The 24,022-nt window shown below is 38.5% G+C and overlaps 1 protein-coding gene across 1 annotated transcript; it reads left to right on the top strand.

Moving 5' to 3' along the window:
• Positions 1-2,979: 2,979 nt before the first annotated feature.
• LOC114460962 (chitin synthase chs-2-like) lies at positions 2,980-18,812 on the top strand. The gene is made up of 23 exons (XM_028442868.1): positions 2,980-3,135; positions 4,082-4,178; positions 8,704-8,836; positions 9,284-9,472; positions 9,564-10,443; positions 10,656-10,839; positions 10,986-11,081; positions 11,174-11,335; positions 11,428-11,602; positions 11,679-11,780; positions 11,872-12,013; positions 12,104-12,304; positions 12,377-12,492; positions 14,022-14,190; positions 14,801-14,980; positions 15,056-15,322; positions 15,771-15,951; positions 16,026-16,051; positions 16,132-16,196; positions 17,098-17,208; positions 17,300-17,514; positions 17,593-17,689; positions 18,516-18,812. Exons 2-23 carry the CDS (start codon positions 4,150-4,152, stop codon positions 18,624-18,626), a joined length of 3,831 nt encoding a protein of 1,276 aa, XP_028298669.1. The 5' UTR covers positions 2,980-3,135; positions 4,082-4,149; the 3' UTR covers positions 18,627-18,812.
• Positions 18,813-24,022: the final 5,210 nt, after the last annotated feature.

Raw genomic sequence — 24,022 nt, 5'->3', positions numbered from 1 at the left:
ATCACAAATATGTTTAACGAACTGATTTGATGAATGGAAATGCAAATACAAAGTGTAGTTATCAATAACATATGTACAAGTTTACCAAAAAAAAATCAAGTTATATGCAACGAATTACATAAAAAAGCATGAAATGCCTCGGGCGTTTTTCACAAATCATCTAAAACGACTGCTTACAAAACATCACAATCAGATGCTACAGATTATTTGTGCCACTAAAACAAACACATCCTGTCCACAGGGGGACACGTCACAGGGTGTGGCCTATCACACCCTGTGGTGTGGTCCACCTGGAGGCGGAGCTTGTACTTCAGTCAGCCTTTAGAGGCTTTTTAACCATCATCTGTGTCTCTGAACCAGTGGATGATGATGCACATTGTTCTGACCATAGACATTATATACATATATAATGTCTATGGACCACAGACATTAGACACAGGTCCTTTGGACTATGGGAGTGTCTTTATTTGAACCTTTCTCAGAGTTACAGCCTCCTCTGTCTGCAGGGCTCAGCTCAGGGGGCGGAGCCTCTGAGATACAGTCTTTCACATGTTCCCTGTCCTCAAAAATTATGAGAATACGGTGCACCGTGCGTGTGCGTTAAATGGCTCTCAGTGATCCTCCGCTCTGAGTGAAGAAGTCGGCTCCATTAGTGACTCTTTACACTCGTGCTTTCCTCTCAATTCTCTATTTCTTATACATGCTTCACACTTTGAAAATAACCTTTTTTATTAGACTTGTACAGTATAATTAACACCTGTGATAATTCTTCCTGATTAATCATGGAGGAATGTGTTTCTCCACACCTGTGGAAGTGTGCTGTGGTATCTGCTGCAGATATTTACTTACAATCTGCTTTAAACGTTGCTTTATTGAACAACAGTGTGTAAAATGTTGACAGAAAATGGTTAAACGGAGTCAATAACGATGAGAAGTGGAATGAGGGACATTTCTGAAACTAGAAAACGTCTCCTTATTTTTTAAGGTTTTTTTTCAGTCTGTGCAGCGTCTGTTTCATATTTCTCCTGAACGCAGTCGTTTCTATGGTGTTATGGAGATTGCCCCGCCCAGGGAGTAATTTGTGCCACTGCACTCAGCGTTTGTCATTAAAGAAGCGCTTCCTCAGCAACCAAACGTCATCAGTTGCCATCGAATTTTGATTGGTTGATGTTGTGTAATTTTCCACCAATAGGAAACAGAATTTTGCTTTGCGAAGGAAAAAGTCTTTACTGTTTGTTTTTATACTGAACTCAACAAAAATGAAGTGCAGCATTTTTTTAATCTATCATAACTATTGTTTTACTTGGTCTATCAAGATCATTTAAAAACTGGTATATAGTTTTGAGTCTTCACTTTTAACACAAGTTTAAATGGTCACTGTGAGGCTGCATCTGGCCGCTGTGCTGTCTTAAATCGGTCATGTGATCAGGACACATCGGCACGTCCGTCGACTGCAAAGGCTTAATGAGTGAAATTTTTATTTTGATTTCATTTGGGTTCCTTTTGATCTATCTATCTATCTATCTACTGTATCTATCTACTCTATCTATCTATCTATCTATCTATCTATCTATCTATCTATCTATCTATCTACTCTATCTACTCTATCTACTCTATCTATCTATCTATCTATCTATCTATCTATCTATCTATCTACTCTATCTACTCTATCTATCTACTCTATCTACTCTATCTACTCTATCTACTCTATCTATCTATCTATCTATCTATCTATCTATCTATCTATCTACTCTATCTACTCTATCTACTCTATCTACTCTATCTACTCTATCTACTCTATCTACTCTATCTATCTATCTATCTATCTATCTATCTATCTGATGTCAGCACATCATTCCTCTATAGATGGAATGGCACTGCTCCAAGATGGCCGCCCTGTAGACACCCATCTACGTATATAATGTCTATGTGTGTGTCCATAGATGTGTGCGAGGTAGATAATGAAGGTAGATATGTTGCATAATGAGATCTTGCGTATTAAAAAATCTAAAAAATGTGAAATTAATTTCATGTCATGAATGATGGGAAAAAAATATGAACCTGGAGATTTAAAATTTAAACCGAAAGAAAATATTCACACATGGTTGATCTGAATGTGAAATCACAGAAAATGCAATCTGATGCTACAGATGGGTTAGACGTCTGTGGCAGAACACATTTGTACCTGATGAAATGATTGCTTCTGATTAATTTAATTTAGGTAAACAGCATCTACACCCAAAAACTCAGCGACCAGTTTGACTCGCTTTGACTAGTCCTGATAATTAAGACATATCTGACTTACTTCTTCTCCACCCATAAGTCTCATCATCATCATCATCATCATCATCATCATCATCATTATCGTCAATGTTGTCGTCATCGTCATCATCGTCATCATCATCATAATCACGTGGAAACTAGTCTCTGAAAAAAAATAAATGAAACAAAAACATACAAAATTTAGAAAAAATGCACAAAAGACAACTAAAATAATGTAAATACTCCAAAAACACACCAGATAACTAGAAAACACACAAAACAATAACAAATATACACAAAACGAGAACCGAAATAATATAGAAAACAACAGCAAACACATGGTATTCAAAAGACAAACCACTTCTCACTCAAGCGGCAAGAAGGGTTGTCTGGTGGGACATCTCACTCATATTCATATAACCGGGGTTATATACATAACCTAATGTTCTATTTCATAACATTCGTTTCAACGTCTCACTATAGAATTATTGTAGCTCCCGTATTGCAGACAAGCTTATCACACGCTACACCAGCCGGCAGGTGCAACATACCAATCAGGGAAGGAGAACCACCCATGCCAAACATCCAGCCGGTAAAACCGGACGAAAGTGAGGGGCGCGGACCAACTCGCAGCCACACAAATATCCGAACAGACACTCCCCAGAGCGGTTCAAAAGGAGGGTGTTTTAGATTCTCCAGAACCACAGCCAAGTTTTGGGCTCTTGAACTGTGCGCCCTGAGGAGCCGGGAACACAGGTCGTCCCCCTTCTCCGCCTCGGAAAGGCTTGCCAGGTCGAGCCGGTGGGCCCTCTTCTGGAGGACCATCGCTCTCCCCGTGGCCTGGACCGCACAGCGCTGGACCCGGAGCCACAGGTTGGTAAAATAAAGCAAATAAATAACTCTTTCTCATTTTTTACGTTACTTTTGACCAGATGTAAATATTTTTTTTATCTTGTAAAAATATAATGTCATTGTTAAATGTAAATGTTAAATAAAAATTAAAATCTAAATTAAAGTTTAAAAATCTAAACTAAAATTTTAATTTAAATGTTACATCTAAATTTTAAATCTAAAATTAAAAATGTTAAATTTTGAATTAAAAAAATGAAATTAAAAATTAAAATGTTGAATCAAAGTCTAAATGTTTAATCTAAACATTAAATAAAAAAATTTAGAATGTAAAGATTTCAAATTAAAATAAAATGTTTCATTAAAATAAAATTGAAATGTTGAATCTAAATGTTAAATCTAAAATGTAAAAATGTAACAAAAAGTAAATTTTAATAAAAATGTAAAATTTTAATAAAAATGTAAAATTTTAATAAAAATGTAAAAATTTAATAAAAATTTAAAATAAAAATGTAAATGTTTAATTATTTTACAATTATTTATTTATTCATTATTATTATAATTATTATTATTATTGAAATGTTACTCTTTACCACACACAATCTCAAACAAAACATATTCTATATTTTTACTTTCTCAAATATAACTAATCATTTGCACTAATTGTGGTAACTGTATTTGTTTACAATTATAACAAACAATCAAAAAGTAATTCTGGGGTCACCAGAAATTTATAATCTAAAAATGAGGGTCACGACCCATAAAAAGGGTTAAAACCACAGATTCAATAGAATCCTCCCTCTGTGCTGAATGTGATGAGTTATAAATAAACTAAATTCTCTGACACGTGCTAACCATCATTAAAGTTTAACCATTCTTTAGATTAGATTTAGACATAATTGTGTATCACTGATGATTCAAATCCATTTTGTCCTGAGAGGGAAACGCTCACATCTGGGTGTGTTGTTAGAGTTTAGGTGTGTCTCCTTCACTGTTACATCTCCAAATGAACCAGGCCAGTTATTTCCACCTCACACCATGGAGGACGAGGACCGACAGACGAACAGGTGAGTGCAAATATTTATTTATCATCATTAAGAAACAAACTCAGTCTATTGATTCACTTTCTTTTTAAATCAGTGCATCTTTCATATTTAGTTTGATTTTTTTCTCTCACTGAAATGTAAAACTCTACTGGACATTTACCTTCTGTTGTTTTCTCATAGTGAAATGTTTATCATCTATAGGACATGTTTTCACCACTGATTGTTTATTTATTTACTGAAACATTTTCAACCAAAGGTCGATCTTAGGCCACGTGTGTCATTTTAGTTCAGGAGCCAAACAAATACACACCAGTTTGATCAAAACTGAGCAGGTTTTAGCAGGAAGAAGAGTGATTTAATGTTAATGTGCCACTGCCGGCCCTCGGCCTAATTTAATTTAATTTAAAATTACTCAGAAATATATACAAAATTACAGAAAATGACAACAAAAAGACAAAAAAACATGAAAAAATGACTCTGCACACCCACATTGCTAACAAACGAGCAAAACAACAACAGAAATACACAAAAACTACTCAGAAAAACGTAAATTGACACACAAATACAACATGACTCCAAAAAATATAATTTACTGGAAAAATACACAAAAGGACTACAGAAATGCACAAAATGCCTCACGACGAGGAAAGACTATAAAAAACATTCACAGATTGACAGAAAAACACACAATATTCCTATAAAAACTTTGTTCTTTCCTGTATTAATGCTCAGATCACTCATTGTTCTAATGCTGATATGAATGTTGAACACATTTTTGTGACCTCGCTATGATAAAATACCTATAAAGTATAAATAAAGTATTTGACACCCACAATATCCAACATTTCCTTGATATAGTGAACAATTGTTGTTTAATTTTGTAGAATAATTTGTGATATAAGCATTTGTAAAGTGTTTGGAGGTGCTGAGATACAGTATCTACAGCTAAATTATTGTGTCATTTACACAATGAGACATGTTTTTTCTCTCATCTTTAGTTTCTTCTGGGGGCCAAATTAGATGCTCTAAAGGGCCAAATCTGTTTTATTTGGATCAGATGCATTTTATTGTGATTTTTCTTTAAATAAAAAAACTATTGTGGTTCCTTTATACATTGTAACTTACTTTATGGTTATTAATGACGGAGGTTTGTGCTCTTGTATGTTTTTTTTTTTTAAATTATTCATAAAAGAATATTTAGGTTTTTGGAGCATTTAGAATCAGAATCAGATGTAATTTAATGATTAGGGGGAAATGAGTCACTTACAGAGGCTTGAGAATTATTACAGATGAAAAGAAACACTAAACAAAGAAAAGAAAACGTCAATAATTAAGTAAAAGACTGTCAACGATTAAATACAAGTACACACATTCCAGTAAAAAATGAAAAGCTATTGATTAAAAAATGATTGATTGTTTCAGGTCCTACCTTGTGAAGTAAAGGCTGCGTGTGAAATTTATGATTTATAGTCAGAGTGACTTTCATAAAAACCATGTTATCATCAACAAAGAGAAAACAAGGAAACAAAAACACTCAGCTAAACAGTGAGGGAGACAACACACACACACACACACACACACACACACACACACACACACACACACACACATTGACAAGACTGCCCGAAAGTTTTTTAAAGTAAGAACCTGTTAGAATTTCACCTGCTGTCACTCACTGCGTCTGTGATGAATTTAAAGCCTAATTTCTTCTCAGAGTTTACAGTTTACAGTTTACAGTTTACAGTTTACAGTTTACAGTGCTGGTTGTTAGATCTATATTCAATGCTTGATTCTGCTTGTTTGTTCTGCTTTCATAATCAGACTCAGAATCAGACTCAGAATCAGAACTTTAATCATCCCCATTGGGTAGTTTTGTTGCGTTTAAGTGAGTTCCAAAGGTTCTACATGATGGACATTCTTCTGTCAGAGCAGGTGATGCTTCAGTGGTTTTTATAGAACCACATCAGACGAGAACTTCCTTTGATGTAACCACTCCATCTTTATGTAACACTATCTACTATATATTTATATTTAAGGTGGAGTCACCACACCTAAAGTGTGACCTGAAGAAGCGGTTCTCTGATCTACATTCCTCACTGATTATCATCTCCTCCTAACTCACACGTCACATACCTCTGCTCTCAGGGTTAGGACAGGCTGGGTGCTGGCTAATGGGCACCTCTGGGTGTTCTGGGACTAGTGGGCAGGAGCTGGTATAGGAGGGCGTAGGGCAACAAATTCTTTGATTCTGTGTGTGACATCATTGGAAAGCTTAGAAATGACAATTTTGGAATCTGTAAACAACATAGGGCACCAGGCCTAGCTCGCTCAAAGACAAACTGCTAGTGCGGATAAGGCAGCTAAACTGGTAGTTTAAAGATTAATCTGAAAATGAGATCAAACAAAGACAAAAACATTGACTTCACTGGTCCCAAAGGTGGGAGGACATGAACCAGGAAGTATTCTGTGTCTCATCACCAATCACTCACAGTACATTAACTGTCCTGAAAGTGTAGTAATAAGAAGTTCATCCTATAATGAGGGTTACATACATAATACATTGCATACGGTATTTTTTGGTTGGATGCTACACATGATGCTAAATCAACCTCGTCGCTGGAATTACGCAAGTCTGGTCGTTTGAAGAGAGTTTGCTTGAAGTTGCATCATTTACATTGATATTGAATGTAATCTAGTCACTTCAGTCGCGTTCGGTGTGAACGCATCCTGGTCAATTCTCTGTGTGAGATATACACGGTGTGGCGTGTGAATAGGTTGAAATGCATGTATCTCATTCCCAACCTACTAAGTGTTTGTTCACTTTGCACGCTTTTAAGATCATTAGTTCTGGAGAATCAACGGATCAACCTAATTGGTTGATCACAAAAAAGTTGTCAATCAAAATAAGAACGAAGCGCTGAACCAGAATGGTGTATGAGACACGCCTTTGTTTTCAGGGAAAATTAATAATTATGTTTTTGCTAAACATGCTAGTTGAAGTCGTTAAGACAACACTCGGATGTTTGAAAACGGCCTGTTTTAGATCAGCTGCTATGTTTGTGGGTGCGTTGTAAATTCCACAGCTGATTGACAATCCGGCTTTTTTTGGCTGTACAAATGTTTCTGTTATTGATTAGGACCAATAAAACTAAAACATATGGATATGTAGGCATCTATTCTGAACAAACGCTGATTTAGGAAGTGTGTTTTTTTATCGTAGCAGTAATTCCTAAGACCAAACGAGACGAGTTTGGCTCCTAAATATGAAACTGTGTTTCTGAATGAACGTTATAGTGAAGGTAAAGGTAATATTTATGGATGTAAATCACATTAAAACAGTTAAAACTGCTGTTGATAAGCATTGTTGGGGGGTCGGGTTAAAGCAAAGTAACAGAGATGTACAGCCATTGTTAGCGCCCCCTGCTGACTGCTCAGGGAGGTGAGAAACCTTCCGAAACTTTGAGGAGGAATTTCTCGGTTATGTACTTTAGAAAACGTTTTCAATCATTCTTTGATTTCTGTGTGTGACATCATTGGAAAGCTTAGAAATGACAATTTTGGAATCTGTAAACAACTCTAAACTTTTTCCTGGTTTGCTCATAGTGCGTCACATATTAGTCTTTTAAATCAAAGGTTTTCATCCTTGGGGTCAGGACCCCTTTTGGGGTCGCGGGACGCGGGGAGGGGGTTGCCAGATGCCTTGAAAAAAACTAAGGATACTTTTTTAAAAATTTGACCCTTTTTCTGCAACTACACCACATTTGCCATATTTTAACCTTTTTAACCACTTTTTCTTGCCATATTTTTGCTTCTTTTAATGCATTTTTGCTACATTACTCCAATTTTTGCCATTTCTCTATCAAATTTCAATGCATTTTCTGGAATTTTTTTCCACTTTCAAGACATGTTCAGCACTTATAAACCATTTCCACCACTTTTCCACTTAATGTCACATATGTTGACCCATTATTGTCACTTTTAACCTCTTCACCATATTTCATGATTATTTTTGCCAATTTAACCACATTCATGATTTGTCATGCTCATTATTTGCCACTTTAAACAAAGTTTTATCACTTTCAACCTATTTTATTTCAGATTAAAACCAGGATTTCCATCTTTAAGATGACTATAATAATAATAATAAACGTTCCTGGATAACAGTGGATATTATTCAGATGAATAAATAAATGTGGTTATCACAGATTCATAGAACAATGGACCATCATTTTACTGACTTTATGGATGGACCCCAAAAATCTCTCCCCTTTATTCCCCCTTATAGATGGTCCTGTCTCCATGACTACACCTTTATTTAGGGGGTCACGGGCTGAAAAGGTTGAGAACCACAGTTTTAAATTATAGCTTTTATCCAAAGTTATGAGGCTTTGCGTTGACAACGTGAGAAAACACAAGAAAAAGGCCAGTCTCATGACCTCTGATCTTAACATGGTTTAATTAACATGAACTTGAATAGAAGGCTGTGCTGACATGTTCTATTCATCACCACGTCTGTTTCACTGTGACGTTTGCTCTCTTTCTCCAGGCCATGGGACATCGCTCGAGAATTCCCGAACATTGAGGACGAGCACACGCCATGGAAACTTCTCAAGCTGCTCAAGTTCATTTCTCTGTCAATCGTAGCCATCTTTGTGTTTGGCTTGGCGCTCTGCAGCAAGGTGTGCTCCTTTTTCTGCTCTGAACATTGGCAACGCTCTGATACTGCACAATAAGTCCCCTCCAGCGCAAAAGGAAACAATAAAACAGCAGTAAATTATACAAGACGTGTTTTCTTCTCAAGCACAATAGAAACTCGTCAGCACAAAAATGTAGTGATTTATGTGCGTCAGAATAACTATTAACTTTGATCCTTGGTGATCAAAGCTGACGTCTTATTTTAATCACAGCTTAAACACACTTTTTCTGCTTTCAATGCAAATCTCTTTTTACACCAGGAAAGACACAGGATTGGCTCTTAATCCAACAAATATGTAGAGGGGGCGCAGGGGGCGAGGGAGGCATTGGTTGTTGGATTGGAGTACAATGGGAATGAATGGAAAGATTGTTATTAGCAATGATAAACTGTGTATGTTGTTGAAGCAGCTGTGTGGTTTCCCTCTGTGCAGACATCCTTCCTCCTCTTAATAACCTTGGCTAACGAAGGCACACTCATCCTCTCTGAAGAGCAGAAACCTGTGGCCCTGCTTTGTATCGGCTGCGCTCTCATCACCTCCAGTGTTCTACTATTCCTGAAGAGCATATGGAAGGCCTGTTACAAGACATCGAAGCTGCCACGGAAAGACACCATGGCTGTGGTATGAGAACGGAACCCTTTGTTTCTCTCTGACTCCTAGCCTCATCTGAGTGACATGTGTTTGACTTTGAATGTTTTTGCTTCCTTTTTAGATTTTGTTCTTTGAGATTATCGTATCTGCAGGGTCAGCCGTTCTCGTTATTGTAGCAATGCCACACTTTGATATTGTCACCAATGTGACCATTTTCAACGGTGTTGGAATTTTATCGGCCCTCCTCCAAGTAATTGCTCAGTGCTCCGCCAAAGAGAGAAATCAATTCCTGCTGCCCTCCCTCTGCGCCTTTATCTTCCTTTTACTCGGTTTCATCCTCTTTGGTGTCCTCTACATCATGAAAGATCCCACCAATACCCAAATGATCATATGGGTGGGCCTGGCAATAGGAAGCTCCTTATTAGTGTCCTTTAACTGGTGGGAGAACTACTTCAGGCTGATCGCTAAGACAAGCCGCAATCAGCTTCTCAAGAATATTTGCGAGGACATGAAAAATTGCCAGAACATTCTCCACATCATCTCCAGCCTTCTGAGGATCGCAGTGACTGCCAGTGTGCTCGGCGCCTACGTCCCGCTCTCACAGATGGACTGGGACATCGTCAGATCCATCCCGGGCCGCGAAACCAGGATCATAGCCATCATCATCGGGGTCCAGCTCGTCTCCTCCGCACTCTGCCACTGGTTTTCTTTAGCTGCGTGTAAGATGCACGCTCTGCGGCGGTGCTTTATTGTGCCGCTGTACCTCGCCTCTCTGGCTGTCATGGTTCTGCTCATTGTTCCTGTCATCGTTTATTATGAAGACTACAAACTAGGCCTGAACGGCACAGCGAGCGCTAACTTCACAGGGTACTGCGCAACAGTGGTGGACGGGAGAAACCGAACTCTGACTGGAAACATGTTTCCAGAACTGGTTCTAGACGTCACACACACTCTGTGTTACCTGGACATGTCAGCCATGATAGACATCGGCCTGCTAACGGGTGAGAAACGCGTGGTTAATCACAGCGCTTTAGTTTACTATTGTAAACGTGTGTTTCTGAGCTGCTTAACGCACCTTAGATTAGATTTGAAGTGATTTAAAATAGCTAGCTAAAGCGTACACAACATGCCAGGATAAAGTTTACATTTTAAAGTGTACGATTGAGGATGTCTTTGGGATGAACAAGTTTCACCCTTGATCTTCTTTCCTCAGGGACGGCCGTGTCCTGGTGGCTGGGCTTTGTGCTCGTCACCATCCACATCTTTTACCTCAGCGTGTACCGAATTCAGAGGACACAAGACCTGTTCATCAGACGACTTTACGAGGGCGCGTTTGTCGAGCAGTCGCTGCTCCTCAACACCCGCTTTGATATCCAGAACAAAGAACAAACTAAAAAGTAAGCGATTGTGCAGAGCTGATGTTCCCTGGTCTTTTGATCAATCCTTGGTGTCTCTTTTAGGTTTGAATGGAAACTTTTGTTGAAATTAGAGATTTTATTTCTGTTAATTACACCATGTGCTTTCTTTCTCTTGTCACCTGCAGATGGAGGCCAGTGGAAATGTTGAACATATATCTTTGTGCAACAATGTGGCATGAGACCTACGATGAGATGATGAACATCGTAATATCAGTTTTCAGGTCAGTTACTGCATCTCATCTTATGGAGTTCCACAGCAGTATTTCTCAGAGCTTTTCCTCACCTGATGGACCATCTCTTTGTGTCTTCACAGGCTCGACCGGTATCGACCCAAGAACAATCCCAAAGTCAATGACTTCACCTTTGAAGTGCATATTTACTTTGATGATGCATTCCAAGATGTAGATGGGGGGCGGGAGCGTCATCTTAACGAATACGGAAAAATGCTCGTGCAAAGTATTACAGAAGTCTACAAGTAAGGAGTGACCCTTTCAGTTTTCAGGGCGTTGTTCAGCCTGTAATGTGCTTGAAGAATCACTGAACACTCCCTCTCTACCATCTTGTCAGCATTTTCCTGAGCACTGAAGATAAGCTTTTCCGGGAGCGTCACCACATCCCCGATCAGAAAGTCATCAGAACGCCGTACGGAGGTCGTCTGATTGTCACCATGCCTGAAGGAAACAACATCGTGATTCACTTCAAGGATAAAACGCTCATTCGGCACAAGAAGAGATGGTCACAGGTAAAAGCGGTGGAAATGTCATGATCACAGTGGCTAGTGACACTTTGACCAATAAGATGTGTTGAATCTCCTGCAGATCATGTATCTTTACTACCTGCTGGGCTGGAAACTGATGTCCAAATATTACAATCGCTGGAAGGATGGCGACATAGAGAAGGAGCTGAAAGCAGAAGTAGAGGTGACCAAAGGACAGTGTTTATGTTGATTGGGAGTTGCTGTATGTGTGTGTATCACTGCTAAAACACAGCTCTGTGCAACTGTTTCTGCAGAAAGAGATAAACAACACCTACATCCTGGCTTTGGATGGGGACACGGACTTCCAGCCTTCTTCTGTAATGATGCTCATTGATCGTCTGAGGATGTATCCTAAAGTAGGGGCTGCATGTGCACGAATTCACCCTACTGGAGCAGGTGTGCACCACAACCGTTTGCACTGTTAGAACAGCCAACCCAGAGTGGGCGTGGTCGTTTTAATAAGAGCTGTGATTCCTCTACGTTCAGGTCCAGCTGTGTGGTTTCAGAAGTTTGAGTATGCAGTCAGTCACTGGCTGCAGAAGACGGCGGAGCACGTGTTTGGTAGCGTGCTGTGCAGCCCCGGATGCTTCAGTCTGTTCCGAGCCAAGGCGTTAATGGATAATAACGTTATGAAGACGTATGCCAGTAGGTCCATCCAGGCGAGCCACTACATCCAACATGACCAAGGTAACACCTACTGTTTTCTATCTTACTCAGAGCAGAACGTTCACCGCACTGTTGTACTTTTGGTGCATGCAGGTGAAGACCGTTGGCTGTGCACGCTGCTGCTACAGCAGGGCTGGAGGGTGGAGTACAACGCAGCGTCGGACGCTTACACCAACGCACCAGAGGACTTTAAAGAACTTTACAACCAAGTGAGTTGGTCTAAGGACTTTAAAAAGTAGCTGTATGTGAATGTGTTGGCCTCCAGAAAAACACTCTTACCTTGTCTTATCGGACAAATTCTTTAACAGTCCAGTATTCTGCTATTTTCACCCAACAACATTTGTTCTAATAACCCCAACAACATAGTATTTGAGGTTTATTTTCCCAAACTGCCTGTTTTCTGGAGTTTTAGCCTCTGAAAAGTCACTTTAATGACAGGCTGTTTATAGAAGCGTGAGTGGGCGTGTCTATAAACGCTGACTTCATGCCTCGCTCTCGCAGAGGGTGATCAGTGATCATCAAAGCGGTTTTCTTTTGCTATCCACACACTGTTGCTATTGTTTTTAGCCAAAAGGCTGCCCATTAAAGTAAAACACATGGTTATTTAAGAGGCTATTGTGATTGTGAGTCCGTCTCAGCGCTGCTTTAGGGTCTGTGTTTATCACAGCAGCAGCAGCGGAGTCAGTCAGCTGTTTCAAACACTCACCGAAGTGTTAAGCTGCTGAGTCACTTTCTTCTCCTCCACATCTCTTCTAACTACAGGAATAGTCCATTTAAGATGATAATCAATTGTTTTGTCCAACCGCTGCATCGCATTGTGTCACAAACACGTCAGATCAAGTCAAAGGCGATACAACGTGATATAACGGCTACTAAAAATGGAACTGCTCCCTGGGCGCTGCACCGTGGCTGCCCACTGCTCCTCAGGGAGGGGTTAAATGCAGAGAACACATTTCATGTATGTAGCTTTAGATATATGACAATAAAATGTCAAGTATATTCTATATTAAACCGCAGTGTTTGTTTTACCTGTAAGGTAGATTGAGAGGGAGGAGCTCACATTCTTATAGTGTAGGAGGTGCCAGGATTGTCAGGAGGAGTTTCCGCCGTGTGACGTCACAATGTGAGAAAAATCCAACTGTCCTGTTTGGAGCAGATTTATTTTTTACAAAATGTGGAATAACGAGGGAGGGAGGAAACAGAACTTTTTCAACTGTGTCCCTCTGAATGAGGATAAAGGAATGTACAGTATATCACTGTAGCAAAACTATTGTAAAGTTATTTTTTCATAATACTTTAAGGCAGTGGTTCTCAAACTGTGGCTCAAGTAGCCCCAGTATTTTGCTGAGAATACTATAAAAAAAAAACAACAATAGAACATAATGATGGAATTAATGAGTGTTAGCAAACATTTAATTTTAAAGAATTCAACTTTGTAAAAAAGTTGGAAGGAAACACTTTATTTTCTCCTAAATAGATTAATTCTTAACCAAAAATACACATTTTAAAATCCCTATATTGTTTTTATGCTTTTATTTGTTCATCTCCCACCTGGTCTCAAGTACCCCCTGTAGTGTGATCGCGTACCCCCATTTGAGAAACACTGCTTTAAGGTAAACAAAGTAATAGAGTTCCTCTGCATCCGCTCTACTTTTAAACCCATTCATGCTGTTATGACACTATTGATCTAATATCATATTTTCACGCCTTTCTTTTGCTTTGTTTTTGATATTTCCAGCGCCGCCGCTGGGGTCCGTCAACTCTTGCCAATATTTCGGATCTGCTTGGATCGACCACAACCACGTCCAAGAAGAACACCTCCGTATCCAAGCTGTACCTGTTCTACCAGATGTTCATCATGTGCACCATCGTCCTCTCTCCGGCCACCATCTGCCTCATGATTGCAAGTCGGTGGCTTTTGTATTGTGGACGTGTACACAGAATGATTAAGACATCACTGATCACATGATGCTTTAGAGTTAGGAGTGGTCTGCATGTGTGACCATTCTGATTGATCTGTTTCAAAGGATGCTGGCAGATATCGATCAGTTTCTACTTGATTGGAGCATCGTTAATGATAATACTTAGTATATACTTCATGAAAAAGGAAACAGACACTCAACATATGAAGTTCTCCATCTGTTGTATCATCTTGGTCACACAATTCAATTCAATTCAACTTTATTTACAGTCGTAATTCAGAGGTAGTTCTTGGTCTAAATTGTGCAGCTACCAAAATATACTCAAAAGGACAAGAAAAATACACAAAGCAACATCAAAATTACAGAAATGAAAGAAATATACAAAATGAACAAATTAAATGAAAAAAAAAACACAAAATGACAACAAAAAAACATAAAATTACAGAGAAATCCACAAATGACAACAAAAAGACAAAAAAGTACCCAAAAACTTAGCTCCGATTGGTCATTATTCTAAATGTTGACATAAATGTTGATCATGTGACCCTCAGATCAGACATCCTGCTGTAATAAAAGTTGTTCTTCTGTCTTCCAGGCGGTTTGGCCTTCGTCCTGAGGATCCATTCTGCTGCTGCTTTGGTCATCGCCATAATCCCTCCAGCCATATATTTAGGCCTTTGTTACAAGATCAAAGAAAAGATTCAGCTGACCATCGCAGCACTGCTGAGTGTCATGTACGCTTTCCTGATGCTGGTCGTGATCATTTCCATCATTGGTCAGTTCACTCCACCTTCTTCATGATACTGCTTTAAAGCTGCGTTGACCCTAAATCTCCTTCGTCTTCCCTTAGGGTCAATGATCATAGAAGAAACGATCCTGACCCCCAGCAGCATGTTCATCATCGTCATGGCCTGCATTTACATCATCACTGCCATCATGCACCCACAGGAGTTTACGCTGATCTTCTACAGCTTTGTCTACATCCTCTGCGTCCCCAGTGCTTATCTGGTGCTCATCATCTACTCCATGGTCAACCTGGACAACATCTCATGGGGCACCAGGGAAACCAGTGTTATCAAACAGGAAGCAAAGGTCAAGCTAACCGGAGCGGAGAAAGGTACGTTTTCTTTGACCGATGCTCGTACAGAAACCACTCTACGACTGTCTCGGTGGTGGGCGTGTCCAATATTCATTGTCTCTGTAATAACATAGCACACAAACAGGACAGGGCGGGGTCAATAATGCCAACCTGTAATAGTTGAGGGAGGTAATCAGGATGTTTGGGCACACCTGGTTGGAGACAGGAGGGAGAAGTTAAAACACTTCTGCGTTTCATATCATGGACACAGTCAAATATTGCAAAAATGTTTTTACCTCCCATTTTGGGGTCGCAAGACACTGGGAGGGCGTCACCAGATGCCTTCAAGGAACTAAGAATATTCTTTGAACAATTTGAGCCCATTTTTGCGTATTTACCTTTTTCTGCAACTACATCAAACTTGCCATATTTCAACCTATTTTCATCACTTTTTCTTGCCATATTTTTGCCGTGATTTCTTTCGCAGCTCGAAGATCTTTTCAGCGCTTTGCCTCGTGGTTCAAATGTTGTGGGAAGTCTGGCCAACAAACTCAAAGTCGTCCACTGAGAAGTGGCCAACACAGCGTTCCAGAGCCTGAGGATCCTGAACTTCAACCCCAAAACACCATCGTGGAGGACAACGTATCCGACCCCGACGCACAACAGTCGTAAGTGCTTCAATAAAACCCCGAAGCTTAGATGGTTACTAGCATCATGCTAATCTGTTTGTCGTATTTTTCAGACCTGTTTTTGACCATCCTGTTCAATGTAAGTGAGATTCAGTGTTAATAAAATCAAACACATTCCACCTCTGTGACGTTATTTGACCATTAGCTACTTTTTTACAGGTTGGGTCACCAAAATCCAAGAGTCTTCCACTGAAATGAGATTGCTGGAGGATTCAGTCGACCAGGTGTGTGTGTTTGTGTTTGGATCCAAGCTTTTATCTGAACAAAAGTCACATTGAAACGTTCAATTACACATCACGACTTCCTCACTATCAGACAATAATGACATTGTGTTGCATCTGTCCTTTGGCATCATCTGAGGGTTCTTCTTATTTAGCTCTTGGCATGGTTTAGTGACACAAACGTGAGCAAAAAGCAAGACTGTGAGAATGATGGCTGTAGAACACCGTAAGACCGCCGTAGAACACCGTAGGACCTCTGTAGAACACTGTAGGACCTCTGTAGAACACTGTAGGACCTCTGTAGAACACTGTAGGACCACTGTAGAACACTGTAGGACCTCTGTAGAACACTGTAGGACTTCTGTAGACATATAATTTACCACAATTCTTATGGCACCTCTGTAGAACACCTTAGGACCTCTGTAGAACACCTTAGGACCTCTGTAGAACACCTTAGGACCTCTGTAGAACACTGTAGGACCACTGTAGAACACTGTAGGACCTCTGTAGAACACTGTAGGACCTCTGTAGAACACTGTAGGACCTCTGTAGAACACTGCAGGACCTCTGTAGAACACTGTAGGACCTCTGTAGAACACTGCAGGACCTCTGTAGAACACTGCAGGACCTCTGTAGAACACTGCAGGACCTCTGTAGAACACTGTAGGACCTCTGTAGAACACTGTAGGACCTCTGTAGAACACTGTAGGACCTCTGTAGAACACCTTAGGACCTCTGTAGAACACCTTAGGACCTCTGTAGAACACTGTAGGACCTCTGTAGAACACTGTAGGACCTCTGTAGAACACTGTAGGACCACTGTAGAACACTGTAGGACCTCTGTAGAACACTGTAGGACCTCTGTAGACGTATAATTTACCACAATTCTTATGGCACTTGGCAGGAGGAGGAGCAGTTTTGGAGAGACTTTATGGAGAAGTACCTCAAACCTCTGCCCAATGACAAGGAGTATCAGGCAAAGATCAAACAAGAACTCAGAGAACTGAAAAACAAGGTTAGTGTGGTGTGTGTGTGTGTGCTCTGTGAAAAAAGAAGAAATGTGAGACGTGGCTTTAAATTCACTTCGTTTCCTTCTAAAAACACAGGTCACGTTTGTCTTCTTCATCCTCAATGCCATGTGGTTGGTCGCGGCCTTCACCCTCCAATTGTTTGAAGAGGTTCTGTCCATCTCTATCCCCATCTACACCGTCTTTCTGGAGCCCACGGGAAAGTTCTTCACCATGGACCCCATCGCCTTCATGTTCATCGTAGGGTTTGCCATCACGGTTATTATCCAGTTCTTGGCCATGTTATACCACAGGTACTGATCACGTCGTGTCTGAGTCACATCTGCACAGGGTTCAGACTTTCCTTACTTTGTATCTTTGTGTTTGTTCAGAATAGGGACTCTCATCCATTACGTGGCCTATTTGGATACGGAACCCAAAGAGCAGCAGCTGCAGGAAAAACAAAACTCATACCAAGCAGGTCGACAGGTAAACATCTCTGCACCTGTTTAACATAACATAAAAATATAGAAAATGACAACAAAAATACACCAAAGTATTCCAAAAAATACAATAATAGGGAAACATTTACTAGATAACAAAAGTAAACAAAAACATCCAAAAAACATACAGAATTAGAGGAAAATATACAAAATTACAACAAAAAATGCAAAATTGTCCACAAAACCCCATATAAATATACATAAAAAATTACAAAATGGCAACAAAAATACACAAAATTACTCTAAAAATATAGAGAATTACGGAACATTTTTCAAAATTAGAAGAAAAATACCCAAAATCATCCAAAATAACAGAACATAGTACAAAATGGCAACAAGAATACCCTCAATGATTAAAAAAAGAAGCAAAATTACAAAAAATAAAAAATACACCGATTTCCTCCAAAAACTCAAAAATGTCTTTATAAATAACAAACTCACACAGAAATATAGAAAACAAATGCTCATTCTTTTAAATGCTGACATGAATGTTGATCATGTGACCCTCAGATCAATATGTCTGTGGTTCCCAAAGTGTGAACTTTAATTCTCAGCACTTTTTTTCTTCCAACAAGTCTTTAATTAATTTTCTACAGACCTGTTAATATAAACAAACGTCCATCTGTATTTATTCATATTATAACAAAGATCTGAGGCTTGACTGCACAGATCTTTTAGATGTTCTTTCATTGGTGATCAGATATTTCCTATTTAATAGTATCTAACAGTCTGAAGGCCAGTGCCCCCCACCCTGTACACACCCCAGGCTGTAGCACACACTGACTGTACCTCTGATCACATCTCACTCCCAGGTGAGCTCAGAAACAAGCGTCAGCTCGACCGACTCTTGGTCTGAATTTGAGGAAAGCGACGAGGAGCTGAACGTGACCGACGTCACCGGAGACGCATCATCATCTATTTAAGAACTCAACATATCTCCAACAAACTGCCAATAATATTAAACATCTTTCATTTTCTATGATTGTTGTGTCTGTGAGGTTCCCCTAGAGCAGTGGTTCTCAACGTATTCAGCCTGAGACCCCCAAAATAAAGGTTCCAGAGACCATAAAGTCAGCAAATGATGGTCCATTGTTCTATGAATCTGTGATAACCACATTTATTTATTCATCTGAATAATATCCAAAATGTTTACTATTATTATAGTCATCTTAAAGATGGAAATCCTGGTTTTAATCACAAATAAAATGGGTTCAATGTGACCAAAAATGTTGATGGTGAAATGGGATTTAAAAAAAACACAGAAATTGGTTAAAAGTTGCAGATTAGAGTGGATAAAAACAGACAGAAAAAGTGGTGAAAAAAAGGGTTAAAGTGTTAATTATGGGCACGACAAATGGTGAATGTGGTTAAATTGGCAAAAACAATTATGAAATCTGGTAAAAAGAGGTTAAAAGTCACAATAATGGGTCAAACTGCGACATTAAGTGGAAAAAGTGGTTTATAAGTGGTTTACATTGAAATATGATGGATAAGTGTCAGAAATGGGAGTAATGTAGCAAAAATACATTAAAAAGAAAAAGTGATAAAAAATAGGTTAAAATATGACAAGTTTTGGTTAGTTGTAAAAAAAAAAAAGGTTAAAAATAGGCAAAAAATGGGCTTAAATTGTTCAAAAAATAGATTGTTGAAGGCATCTGGTGACCCCAAATGAGATCCTGACCCCAAGGTTGAGAATCCCTGCCCTAGATGACATTGGGCCTGTTTTCATCTGCCAGTACCTTTGGGTTTCTTCTCATAATGTCTCTATTTTCTCCTGGTTTCTTGTTAAAATGGCTCAGATATGTTCAGCTCAGGCTAGTGTTCGGTATCTGTCTGTGGGCGTGTCTCTATGTTCTTCTTCTCTGGTTCTCTACGTGCAGAAGAAGAAGCCACACATTCCTCTATCGCTGTAAATCACTACGACGTAGAGAAGCTGAGGCGAGGCGTTGGCGACTCTGTCCTGTTTGAAAAGCCTGACACGCTCGTCAATAATGCAACTTTGTGCAAAATGTAAATAAATAATAAATAGATGAAAAGATAAATAAAGCCGAAGCGATGGAGACGCTGGTTTGTTCAGAAGGAGAAGCTGGTGACGCTGTATTTATAAAATGCTGTAAAATGTAAAGCTGTTTTGTACACGATGTGAAGAATGTGCTAATGATGATTTATGTTTGTGTAAAAGGCTTTGTTTATTTAAATGTGTAATTAAAGCCTCTCTGAAACCTTTTTATCTTGTTTTACTGTCTTCATGTAATATTAAACTGCACGTTTCTCACTAATCTTTGTAATTCCAACAGACAATAGACATATGCAGTCAGACGCGTCTATAAGAAGCTGATCGCACATATAATTAGGAACACAGGGAGCAGGTGAGACCAGAGCTCCGCCCCTCCAGTCTCTGATTGGCTGTCCTCTAGCTGAGCGCTGTCAGGTGTGCACAGTGAGCAGCAGAAGGACGACTCCCACGGTAAACTACAGAAAGTTCATCTTTCTGCTTTTTCTTTGTCTGTTTATGGATAAAAAAAACATCCATCAGTGAGTTTTCACCATTTTAAACTGTTGGTTAGATCAGGGGTTCTCAACCTTGGGAGGGGTCACCAGATGCCTTCAAGAAACTAAAGAATATTTTTCTGAACAATTTGAGCCTATTTTAGCTCGTTTTTTCTGCAACTACACCAAATTTGTCATATTTTCATCACTTTTTCTTGCCATATTTTTGCTCCTTTTAATACATTTTTGATACATTATTCCTATTTCTGACACTTCTACGTCACATTTCAATGTTTTTTCTACACATTGTTTCCACTTATAAACCATTTCCACCTAATGTCACATATGTTGACGCATTATTGTCACTTTCAACCTCTTTTCACCATAATTTCTGCACATTTTTGACAATTTAACCACATTTGTCATGATTTGTCATGCCTTTTATTAGCCAGTTTAAACTATTTCTGTCTGTTTTTATCCACTTTTAACTAATTTCTGTGGTTTTTAAAATCACATTTCACCTCCTTTTCCACCATTTTTGGTCACTTTGAACCATTTTATTAGTGATTAAAACCAGGATTTCCATCTTTAAGATGACTATAATAATAATAATAAACGTTCCTGGATAACAGTGGATATTATTCAGATGAATAAATAAATGTGGTTATCACAGATTCATAGAACAATGGACCATCATTTTACTGACTTTATGGATGGACCCCAAAAATCTCCCCTTTATTCCCCCTCATAGATGGTCCTGTCTCCACATGACTGTTCTTCAATGTTCATGTCTGTGTTCAACCACCTTCAGCTACAGTGGGGGTCCCTGCTCTCTGGGACCTTTATTTTGAAGGGCTGAAAATGTCGAGAACCAAAATAGTTGAATGTGGTTTTTAGGTGATTAAAGTAGGGATTTTTAATTGTGTGTATAATATATACATTTTTCATCTTTAATGGGACTAAAAAACACTATACACAAAAATTATATAATCGACTTAAAAATAAGAATTTATAGACTTTTTTTTACTTTAATCAAAATGTCCTTTAACTTCATATTTATGATCAAGTGTCTGTTTTCTCACAAATGTCTAAATCTGAAAAGTCTGACTAATGCTGATCATTATTTCTAATGATACACTGCATTAATGTGATGATGATGTGCGGTGAAATCAATATAATCATCATATTTCTCATTCCCAGGTGGTCAAAAATATTCCCGTACATTCACATCATTGAACAGGCATTTGTATGTTTTTAGTCATGTTTGCTCTGTAACAGAAATAACCAACCTGTTATTATAACCTGACCCTTATTATTAGTCTTTGTTAATGATTATAATACTACAATCAGGAAGATGTTGACACATGACACAGAATCAATTACTGAACGCTAAATAAGGAAATTATGGTTTTAGATACAGTAAATCATTGTCACTGAACCAAGTTTAATCTTGATGTTTCCTTGTAAACACAAAATAGAAATATACTGTAAAAAAAAGATAGAAACTAAAAAAAAATGACTTAAAAAAAACCTAAATATCAAGGACACGACACACATTTACAACAATAGTACACAAAATAACTACACACTCACAAAAACAAAACAAAACAAATAAAAAGAACATCTTTAACCTTCACTATTCTTCTCAAACATTACAAACACGTTCTACCATGGGTTCAATCTGACTCCAGAGATATTTGCCTCCAGGAAAAATGATTCAGTAAATTGTTGTGTCACACACTTTATTTCTACTTCTAATGTATTTATAAAGCTTAAACACAAACAGGTTTTGACCAAACTGCTGGATTGTGAAAATATAAAATATATATAAGAAATACAACATTAAACATTAAATTACTAAACCAATAGTCCTTTCACATTTTTGTTGTTTTTTTCCAGTCTTTTTGAGTTTTTTTTTTGTTGCATTTTCCACAAAAGCCACTAAATGATGTAAAAATCAGGCTGAATATTTCACTCCAATAAAAAACAATAGAATGTTTACAGGCAGTGGGGTCATGTGACATCATCAATCACATGATTTCAAGATGAAAAAACACAGACTAAACTGTAAAGAAGTCCCATTTTTAGAAGGAAATTAAACAAATATGATGTATAATAATAATGCTTATACTAATAAGGACATTTTAAAGGTTTTAAATCACATTTGTAAAAACAGTAGAAGATCCTTTTAAAATGTTGAAACCACAAAAAACCTCCTAAACCTAATTCTCGTGTCCATTCTTTCTACTTTCTACTCACTGACACATGATGATGATTGTTTTATAATCACTAAGATTAGAATCACATTTAATGAAGTCAAGCTAAACAAAGCACAGCGTGTAATAATCAGACTATTTACTGTATTTGACTCACTGTAACTCTTCTGAACCAAACCCTGCTTCACTTTCAGCTCAAACAACGTTTCCTACTAATGAGCCTGTTATTGAATCATAACTACGTTAATCTTTCCACTGTGGTTAAACATTCCTGACACGTGCACGTCTAAAGGGCATTTAAAGGGAAAAATAAAAGCGCCATAGTTAAAATAATTATTATTCTTACAGTAAAGTACAGACAGGTTTTATTGTGTAAACAGAAGAAAATGGAACTTGTCATATTTTCCTGCAAAAACAATAAAATGTGTGTCACTCGTTTTAATCTTTATTTCCTTATTGAGGCACAAACTTTATAGAAGCCCATGCATAATGTATCACATCCTTCCTAATAAATATCATCTTTCCCTTCAGATAAACTGATATCTACACTAAAGAACTACATTACAAAGATGGTTTTTGGTCATATTAGGCAGTTTGTAGATAATTTTAACAATAAATAATGACCAGACTTTAAAAACAAAGAGAATGTTCTGACACATAGTGACCAGGTGTTTGTGTGCAGATGTTAGCACAATTAAATGTTGTTTTTTTTAAAAAACATGATTAAATAAAACCCGATCTGGACATTTATTTGGATCGATAATAATAATCGCGTGGTGAAATATTGCGATATATTGCCAAATCCATTTTTTTTCTTATGCCCTTAATGCACATAATTCTTACACATGCTCACTAATCTGTTCTTTGTTTGTGTGTGTGTTTTTTTGCTAGAACCTCTGTAGAACACAGTAGAACCTCTGTAGTACACAGTAGGACTGCTGTAGAACATTGTAGGACTGCTGTAGAACACCATAGAACCTCTGTAGAACACAGTAGAACCTCTGTAGTACACAGTAGGACTGCTGTAGAACATTGTAGGACTGCTGTAGAACACCATAGAACCTCTGTAGAACACAGTAGAACCTCTGTAGAACACATTATAGAATCGCTGTAGAACATTGTAGAATCGCTGTAGAACACCATAGAACCTCTGTAGAACACAGTAGAACCGCCATAGAACAGCGTTTCCGGAAACAAGACCCTGACGTGTCGTGTCGGTCCGTATAGTGTGAGAACATGATTCGTGAGTTGCGCACATTCAGACTCTTACAGTCGCACAATTTGAGCTAGAGCTGAGAACAACGATTGAAAAAATCACAGTGTATTTCTACCTTAAAGTAGCTGAAAAGACCAAGAACCTAATGTCTGTTTCCAGGGTCTGCGTGTCCTGGTGGCTCAGACTGGTGCTGTCCACGGTCTGTATCAGGACCTGTTCATCAGGAGCTTCTACGAGGGGGAGGGGCTTCTGGAGCAGTCCATGATGTTGAACACACAAAAGCAGTACGTGTTAAAAGCATTAGTCGTGTGTCGTCCTCTTGTTTTTCTAAAGCTAAGGTTTTGAACCCATTGAAAACAAGTCCAGACTCTTATTTTTATCTTCACAGACTGAGAGA

The sequence above is a fragment of the Gouania willdenowi genome, unplaced genomic scaffold (assembly GCF_900634775.1).
Source record: "Gouania willdenowi unplaced genomic scaffold, fGouWil2.1 scaffold_85_arrow_ctg1, whole genome shotgun sequence".
Classification (NCBI taxonomy): domain Eukaryota; kingdom Metazoa; phylum Chordata; class Actinopteri; order Blenniiformes; family Gobiesocidae; genus Gouania; species Gouania willdenowi.
This window is presented reverse-complemented; position numbering and strand designations above follow the sequence as displayed.

Coding starts and splice junctions, on each gene's coding strand:
- LOC114460962 (XM_028442868.1), top strand. CDS start 4,150: ATGGAGGACGAGGACCGACAGACGAACAG. Junction 9,473..9,563: donor GGAAAGACACCATGGCTGTG/GTATGAGAACGG, acceptor CTTCCTTTTTAG/ATTTTGTTCTTTGAGATTAT. Junction 16,197..17,097: donor TGGAGGATTCAGTCGACCAG/GTGTGTGTGTTT, acceptor GGCACTTGGCAG/GAGGAGGAGCAGTTTTGGAG.